The following is a 9,332-nucleotide window of genomic DNA, read 5'->3' as shown; positions in this document are numbered from 1 at the left end:
TGACAGAGAAAAAGGGAGGGGGGGGGGGGGGGGGGGGAATATATATATATACACACACACCTGCCAGGCTAGGGGAAAGAGATGCAGGAACCTGCTGTTCCAGCCACAGCACAACTAGCCGTTGCATTAACCCGCCGGATTGCATTTTATGTCCCTGTGCCTCCACGGCCATGGGAAACGGAGCTCTTGCTATCAGTTGCCTCTGTATTACAGATGCTGAGCCAGAAATATGAGGCACAAATCAAAAAACCAGGGTTACCCTTCCATCTGATCTTTCAAAAGAGGGACTGAGGTGGAAGAGATGCCCTTATCAGTGCTGCATTTTCTACTTTTACAAACTCCAAACAGCGGGGAAAAAAAAAAAATCCAACTCCAGTTTTCACTTCACAGTGAAGTATCTTGATCTTCCCTGGGCTATTAATAAGCAGCTTTAGTTAGAAGACAGTTTGTTCATCAAAGAAAGTGGAGAAAATCCAAGCACTGATCACACAGTGATTAGAGCACAGCTTGTAAGTCACTTCCAACTCACACTGATGCTTCAAGCTGCTCCAGAGCTTTTGCTTTGCCATAAATTAGCCATTTCTTCTCTGCAGAGTGAGAAACACACAGCTATACAGATTGCACACAGCAACAGCCTCTTACCCAGAGCTTGCCATCCCAATAAAACGCTCCCAGCAGCTTGACGATGTGCCGGTGATCGCAGGTCGCCAGTATTTCAATCTCCACCATGTAATCCTCCAGTTCATCTTCACTCTTTGTTTCAATGACTTTGGCAGCTGCTAAAGCACCGGTTTCCTTATTCTTAGCCTGCAAGACAAAACCAGCATGAGTACAAAGGCAAGGAGAGCCAGGAACACACAGTACTTGCACAATTCCCGCTCCTCCAACTCACGCTCTTGGTACCAGCCACAACACAAGCATGGAAACTTGCAGATGCATTTCTGCTTCCTAAACCTGCCCATAGCTTCGCAGAGGGGATGAATGCTGTGCCAGGGCCAAAGCATCCTCCTTCCTCCCTCCAGTCTCTAACGCCCACACCATTTCCCATCATGGGGAGAAAAAGGCTTTTAGAAAAGGAGATGCATCCTACTGTTTATAGCATGACAAGAAAGATGACAGAGGCAAGAAAACCTCAGAGCATAGAGGCTCTCTGATAATAGCATAGGTGATAGCTCCATTTACTAGAATTACTGAGTACACAGACAGTCCAACCAAATTCACAGTACAGCTGTGAACCGTCTCCACCCCAAACACCCCTGCGCTCCCCTTCCTCACCAGGACCCTCACCAAGGCAGTTTTCGTAACACATGAGGGAAACGAGGGATCACCTCCTTGGCAACAAGAAGGGTGCATTTTGATTTCCCAGGACTGGCCAGTATTCCTGGTGTTGCATATTAGTGAGCTCTTCAGATCACAGTAAGAAAAATACTACACATGCTCTCCCAGCTGCCCCCTCCATTTTATATAGTCCCTTTAACCAGCTTATTCACCAGATAACCTGAAAACCATCAAAACCTCTTTGTCCTAGTGCTTGGAAAACTTTTGCTGACTTTCCCTCCCCTTTCCTCACAACAACACAGGAGTGTACCCTTGGGTTAGCAGCTTGCTGACCTCCTCCCCCTGCCCCAAACACCCTTCCCCCAAGCAGCTCTCACTGCCTAGGAAGGGGTCACCAACAGCCACACAGGGGCTGCCCTGCCTGTAGGTGCCACACACCAGCAAAAGGCTATTAATGCTGGACGGGAAGCATTTGCAGACACGTTTCTTACCACCCCACTCCTCTTGTGCTCCCATCCCACATGGGGAAAAGGCAGCTGATGAAAGGCTTGGCTAAAAGCAAGCATCTATAAGCAGGCCGTGCCAGGCGAGCCTCGAAGCCGCTCCCATGGAGGACCGTTTCAGCATCATCCACCCAGCACTGTCCATTGGCTTCCCCCAAAACTGCCAGGGCAAGTTTGCGCTTTGCAAATGCAATTTGCACAAATTGTTGCAAAAATTAGAAGTTTGCAACAAAACACCAAAAGGGCATTTGCGAGACAGTCTGCACGCAGGGCTTCACTGTGAGATGTGTCACACACTGACAGAGGGGGCAAGACGGGAACTGTTGACTCAGGAGCTCCCCGCCATTCCCAGAAGTGCATTGAATCAGCAGATGAAGGGACAGGAGAAATCCCTATAGCTCACCCACTCTGCTCCCCACTGACACAGGACAGCCCCCACGGTGTGATTTCAGTTCATTACCCATTTTCCTTCCATCACACCCACTCCGGGCTGCCTCTCCCCCAGGGAAGAAAGTCCCACTGTGGATGTTATCACCGGAGGAGCTGGGCAAGCTCTGGTTGTGACCTTTCTTACTGCTCTGTAGTTTACATATCTGTGTTTGGAAAACCTATGCAGGAGCTTACAGGAGGATTAATTCCTAGTATAAACACCACAAGCTCCACTGAACAGTTTTATATAGCTTAGGTGATAGTGTAACTGTGTACCAAGGAACAGGCCGGGGAAAGGGGGAAGGAATAAGGGGAAAACCATACAATGGAGGGAGGAAAATAAGGCACCCCCCTGAGTCTCTACTGGGTTTTGAAGATTTGCTGCATTCTCATGAGTTGGCATGGACAGCTCTGTCTTTACCACAGGGGACAAAACCATTTCCACCTAGGCTCGCTGCCCAAATGCAAGACAGCAGCTCATGCTGGTTTCAGGAGAAGTTAGGGGTTTTCTTTTGCTCAGGTTGGTTTGTTTCCTACCAAGTTGCCACCAGATGCCCAGAGGAGGGCACGCAGAGCCGGGCAGGGAAGAGATGCAGAGCAGAGCAAGCACGGGCTAAAGCACAGCACTTCCGAATCGGAGCAAGAAGTGCCCCACTGTGTTTGCTCTGCACTTACGGCATTGGGAGAGGTCCAAGGAGGGGAAGCAAATATTGTGAGAAGAGGTGGGGCTTCCCTTGGAGGTCAGTGATTGCACGCTTCCTACTGGCAGGGTCCCGGCCAGCTCAGCCCTTCCAGGATGCTGGGGCCCTGCAGGCACCTGAAAAAACCTGGGAGCAGAGCATGCCCCAGTCCCCCATGGCGCCATCTCCCACTGAGAAGTCTGAACCAACCTGCCCTCGGGGGAGCCACCCCGGCAGCGATGCCGCCACCTCTCATCCCCTCCCAGGCTTGCTAAGGCATGCAGGCGTGCTGGATGCTGAGCTGGAGGACATGGTTTTGCAAACCGGGCTGCAAGCTGTAGGTGGGGGAGCGACCGCAGCCCACGTGTTCACTGTGGCAGCCTGACTTCTTTCGTTACTCCTACGACTAGTGGGTAAGCAACCCAGCAACTCCCAGCGATCGCTTCCTTTCTAGATATGAGCCTGTGTACACCCTGCCTGACGTTCAGTCTTTGAAGACGTCCGTTACAGAATTAGCTGCTGCCTTTCTCCACCACTTTGGACTGTCCCAAATGAGAGTGTTTACCCATTCCATACCCATAGCCATCTCCATTTCCTCATCCATTCTAGCAGGGGATGCAGCTTGGGGCGGGAGGGGATCCCATGAGCTGCACGAGGTGGGCTTCCACCCCAAAGGGAGAGGAGCACTGCACTGTCCCATGTCCCACCAGGCCAGCCGGCATAGGGAGGTCACACCGCTCGGTCACACCAGCAGAAGCGAGACCACCATCTCCAAGGAGAAGTCAGCTCAGGACATCACGAACTCATAATGCAAGAACATGGAACAGCAAGCTCACACAGGCAGGGATGCCACAGGGATGGTGTGGGCATGAACCCTGTACTTTCTGTGGCTCTGTGATAATGTCACTGCTACAACTGAGTGCACTCACAGCACTTCCCAGAAGGGACCAAAATGCCCCACAACCCCACAGGATGGCAGAAGAAGCTGAAGTAGGACGGGGACCCGAGACCATGAGGTCAGTAGGAGATTTAGGAAAATTAATCTCCTCCAGCATGGCTCACTGTAGTGTGGAGAGGAGACTGGTTGCCCCACACAGCTGCCTTTGAGAGGATCAATACTTGGACAGGCTGGACAGCTCATCCCCTCCTGAGTTGCCCATGGCCCCTCTGAACCCAAACCGAGTCTGTAGTGTTTCTACCATACAAGCTGGAGGGAGATGCACACCGGCTGGTGTGGGCACTCCTGAACTGAGCTCAGCAAGTCACATTTGTCATTGCAAGAGCTTTGGAAATACAAGGAGCTTCTGCCCATTTCTCCACCTTCCCTTTCTCTCCATCTGCTTGTCCTCCAGCCCCGACACCAGGCTACAGCCACTTTCCCAGCAGCCTCCCTGGGAACGGCAGCTGTCTGCCATCAGGCACATGGCAGCATCACAGCCCCTCATAGCAGCCAGCCAGCTCCAAAAGCTGCTCACAGCAAGCCAGATTTGTACAGGCAGGGGCAGATTTTGGCCAAGGACGCTGGGCGGTCTCTCTGTAACTCGTGTCCGGCAATTTCCTTCAGCTTCTCTGCTGGTATTTTCCTGCATGCAATGTATTACGACAGAGATATTCTTCCAGGAAGGTTTGTTTGGATCCTAAATAGGCCAAATGCTTACGTTGCCAGCCCTGGGAGCCAGTTTCAGACATCCCAGGCATGAGATGATGCTTTAGGGTTTAAAGCCCTTTCCTGATTTCTGCTTATCTTTGTACAATAGATCAGAGTCTGCCCCGAGACATTAGCACAAAGCAAAACACAGCCCACTCTGACCTCAAAAAGCCAAGCTAGCAATTATGCAGAAGGAACCAGCATCTCCAAGTCTGTAACCTGCAGGCCTGGATGACACCTTTCACAGCAAGGGGACACACAGCACCAGGCTGAGAAGAGCCAGCATCTGCTGCTCACTCTCCAAGAGCTGCGGGAGGGAAGGGTTGCCACCAGCCTCTCCGCAGCTTCACCTCTACCTTGAGCTCCACTGGGGGTCATGCCCTCACCTTGCAGCAAGGGAAATGAAAGCTTCTCTCATGGTGGGTGTTTTGTTTGTCTTTAAATCCCAAAGAAAGGAAGAGACAATGATATGGAGGAAAGAAGAAAACCAAGAACTATCAAGAAAGCACCCTAGGTTGACTCACCAACAGTGAGTTTGTTAGACTCACTGTTAGCCACATCATTTGAAATGCAATCCTGCAAAATACAGGGTTTGAACTACAAATCCAAAATCTTCTGCAAACCCCAGCCTAATTACAGGGTCTCCAACCCAGCAAAAGTCCATGTAGAGAATGCAGAGATAGGGAGAGACGTTCAGTTCTCAGGTAAAACACCCCTAAATGTGCAGCCTTTGAGGAATTCATGGTGTTTCCCATTTTTTCCAGTGAAATTTGTGGACAGAAGTGAAAGAACCACCCAGATGGTAAGATTCCAAGAACAGAAGCTGTTTGATGCCAGTCTATTGCCTATGGCTGGTCAGTCAAAAGCACGCGTCCACTTCCATCTTTTAGCTCCTCCACTCCTGGGCATTTTAATGCCATGGATAATTTGTCCCTGGAGTGCTAATTAGCACCAAAAAAAATAGAGCAGACAGCTGCCAGCATAGTGCCCAGGATGTGCTGCTGAACTACAGTTACATTCATTACAGTCTTGGCATTTAAAACCTGAAAAGCCCTTATGGCCACTACCAGCCTTTGTGCAAATCAATGCACCGCACAGACCATGGCTGACAAGTCTACGCAGAAACAAGAACAGAACATGCATTCCACAAAAGAAAACACATCAAAAAAGTTATCCAGTAAACCACTTCCAGAAAGCCACACCAGCAGCCAAGCAGGATACAAAGCAAAGGATCTTGCCGGAGTCCTCTGCAGCAAGATGGGCGCTGGACATGCTACTGCCAAATAAACTGGGAATACCAGGGAATAGGGGATGAGTAGGATTACTCCTAGAAGACAGAGGCATAGAGAAACTACTGCTCAGCTTATGGATTTAAGGGGTGAGAGGTGCCTGTTCAGGTGACAGAAGAGGCTGTTTGGCCTTTGCCTGTGACTCACCCTCGGAGCTACTGTGAAATCCAGATTGTGACAAACGCAGGAACTATTTTAAGCCTTTAAAGAACACATTACCGGAAGGCTGGATTGTTCAGTCCTTCCTCGGGCAGGACTGCTGCCGAAGGCATGGCCAGTTTATAGGTAAGGCAGAGGAAAACCCTGCGTGAACTCTCACTCACTAGTAGAAAGAAGAGAGCTAGCACCGAGAGCACCCCGATCTCTTCGTCTAGGCTTGCTTGCTCACAGCACCTTCCCCCAAGCCAAGGGATGATCCTTTTTAAGCTGGTCTGCCATATCATGCCACCACATTTTTGGTGTAAGCTACTCTTCCCATCCTTGTAAGCCTTCTTTCCACACCAGGGGAGCTGATGCTTGAGATACTGCTGAGTTAGAGAACCAGGAGTAAAAAGCCCGGTGCTTTGAGTGGATGCTGTATTTGGGGGTTGATAATTCTGACTTCCGCCCCCCCCGCACCATATTCCTGTTGTGCGTCTTTGTGTGCGAGCGACTGCTCGCTTAGGTATTTCTCAGGGATTACGTAATGATTAACTGCCTACTGATGAACTTCGCCTGAGCTGCCTGCATTAAACAAACACAGGATAGACAGGCTCGAGCCAGTGCTCGTATTATTGTCAAATAATCAATGGGAGCTCAAATGAGTTCCATGCTCAACAAGCCCCCTAGAGCCACTTCAGTTTGTCACCATACACGAGGCCTGGTTTGGGTTTTTTTGGAAATGCTGAATTCAGCCCTTGGTACCACCCAGCAGAGCAGGTGGTGACAAATGGGCACGGGCACAGCAGTAAGGCTGGCACAGCCCTGGTCTAGCAGCCGCCGGCACACACAGCAGCCTGTGCGGAGGTTCGTCCCTCAGGCGTCGGGTCGGGCAGGGCTCCGACCCCACTGGGCTGGGCCAGCGCTGCTGCTCTGGCAGCTGTGGCAACACTTTTGCAAGGGCTAGGGGGAAGTAGAAGCGGCTTGCGAAACAAGATGAAAAGCGTTAGTTAAGAAAATGCAGAAACGCCTTCCTCTGGGTTTACAAGCTAGAGGCAAGGGAAAGTAACGTCGCCAGAGAGCTCAAGCTGTGCCCAACGACTTCTTTTCTATGTACGTGTCAAAAAAAGTGCGACCAAAGCAAGGCACATGCACCTTTTCTTGCCTTAAAAGCTCAGCAACGGCCCAGCAGAAGGGGGTGAGAGACAATAAGCCCAAGCAGCAGTACGTTAGTCAAGGAGCGGAAAAGCTCCACACAAAGCTTCAGCCCTTGCACCCAAACACAGCAGCAGACAAGAGGCTTCTTTGCTGGTATGCCACACTATAACCCACCTACAGAAACTGAGCTGACCTTGTGGTTCTGGCACGAGCGCGAGATGAACAAAAACCCATGTAAGGTTTGAAGAAAGGAAAGATCTACGTGGATCCAACATCTTCAGCCTACATGGCTTGGAAGCATGAGACATCCTTCCGAACACTGGTCCCCTGGAAGAGTGCAGTGCTCCAAGTGAAGCACTCCTGCCCTGGTCTTCACTCAGTCAATGCCACAACATTGAAAAAGAAATTAAAATGGGGGAAAAAAGCCATGCAACCACTTCTGAGTTTCGTAGCAACTTTCTGCAACCAATTTGGTACATAGAGAGCTAAGGACTGAGCAGTGGGCTGAGAGCCAGGGAACAGGGCTTAGATGGGCAGTGGTAGTATGCATGTCTGTCTGTCAGCCCCTTCACACTGGGTTAGAAAAGCATCAGATAAGCAAGGCCCTTGTAGAAAAACAAAAAACTGATCAGACCTTTGCTATCTTCATAGCACAAGCCTGCCCAGGGAGGACACCCCAGCAGCACGCCTGCGATTGTCAAGAGAGAAATGCAGGGCAGGCAGCAACTCAACGATGCCAACAGATGCAAGCACTGAGGTCCACCAACATCAGCTGGCTTTGCTGGGGCACAACTTCCTTCACTGTCTCTCTCGTCTACTGAAATACCACACAAATATTTCGGTTGGTTAAATAAGGACACGAGCCATAAGGACAGAAGTACAGGTAGGTGATCAGGGAATTGCACGAGAAGGGAGTACGTCAGGAAGGTTTCCACGTGTTGGATGGGAAGAACATTCTGTTTTGAAGAGCGGACATTCAGAGGGTGGAAGTGTGGTGCTTTTCTATAGCTTTTCTATAGCCAAGTCAACAAAACCCAAAAACTGACAGAAGCCAGTTAATCCAACTGCAGCAGCACTAGTGCCATCGCTCTGCTCTTCACAAGGGGCACGCTGCCCCTTGCAACCCCGCGTCCCAGAGGCAGCATGCACAGACACCACTCCTAAATACGACTGCACTCTTCCCTCTTCAGTGGGAGCAAAGCAGCTCCAGCAACCACGTGATGCTCAGGCCCAGCCGCTGAACCAGACAGGCTGCACTGAGCAGGGCGGCAGTTCACCATGCCCGTGTTTTGCAGGACTTAACCCTGGTACACCAATAGGTGTGCCACCACTCCCCACCACCTTCAAGAGGCAAGTTCATTAAAAATTTACCTATTATTTCAAAGATTTTTTTTAAGTGACTTTGCTCTTCATAGCTGAATTCCTTTTCACCCAGGATTTCAGGCTGAGCAAGGCTGGCAGCGCTGGTGGATGGGAGGGCAGCACCACAATCCACTGCACACAGGCAGAGCCCCCCCGAGGACCCCCAACCACGCAGTGTGGCAGTGAGGGTGGGTTTGACCTGAGACCCATAAGAAGAACCTGAGATTTACAGACAGCAGCACCCCAAGGATGACAAAAAGAACATTTTTTTTCAAGGAAACTGCACACTCAAGGAAAAAAAAACCGCACAAAAAAATCATGAGACATGCTGGGCAGGGATTTTTCTAAGGAACAACGATTGCCACGTGCTTGAGGGTGAAAGGCTCAAAGCCCTCATCTAAGCTTTCTCTTCCATGCAGCTGCCCACAGCTCCCACTGTCAGCAGCATTGCCAAGCTCCGGGCCATGACACTGAAGTCATTATCAAAATATTTAGGCCATCGAGAGCTATCCCTCTCCCCTGCCACACAGATACAGCCGTGGCTCTGCAGAGTGCAGGACAAGCTTCACTTGGACTTCAGCAGGGACGGAAAATCACACGTTTCAGTGAGTTTAAAGTGAGTATCAAGTTTAAAGTTCAACCAGGTTTAATACTGTTGGGCCACTGCTCTATATGTAAAGGAGTGGTGTCTTCCCCTTTCTCTTCTCTCCCCAGCTGAAACATTTTAAGAAAACCCTTCAGCTATTCTAAGGGACAAGGCCATGATTTGATCTTACCATGGGTTTTTAGGTTTTTTTTGGTGGCCATAGTTACAATCAGCTTAAGCTCCCCCCCCCCCCCCTCCTCC

General features: G+C 50.4%; 1 protein-coding gene across 1 annotated transcript in view; it reads right to left on the bottom strand.

Moving 5' to 3' along the window:
• Positions 1-9,332, bottom strand: part of STK10 (serine/threonine kinase 10) — a 56,399-nt gene that overhangs the window by 39,249 nt on the left and 7,818 nt on the right. The window contains exon 2 of the mRNA XM_019473774.1: positions 643-863. Within this exon, the coding sequence (XP_019329319.1) occupies positions 643-863 (221 nt within the window). The remainder of the gene's footprint in view (positions 1-642; positions 864-9,332) is intronic.

Source organism: Aptenodytes forsteri, unplaced genomic scaffold (assembly GCF_000699145.1).
Source record: "Aptenodytes forsteri isolate BGI_AS27 unplaced genomic scaffold, ASM69914v1 Scaffold54, whole genome shotgun sequence".
Classification (NCBI taxonomy): Eukaryota; Metazoa; Chordata; class Aves; order Sphenisciformes; family Spheniscidae; genus Aptenodytes; species Aptenodytes forsteri.
This window is presented reverse-complemented; position numbering and strand designations above follow the sequence as displayed.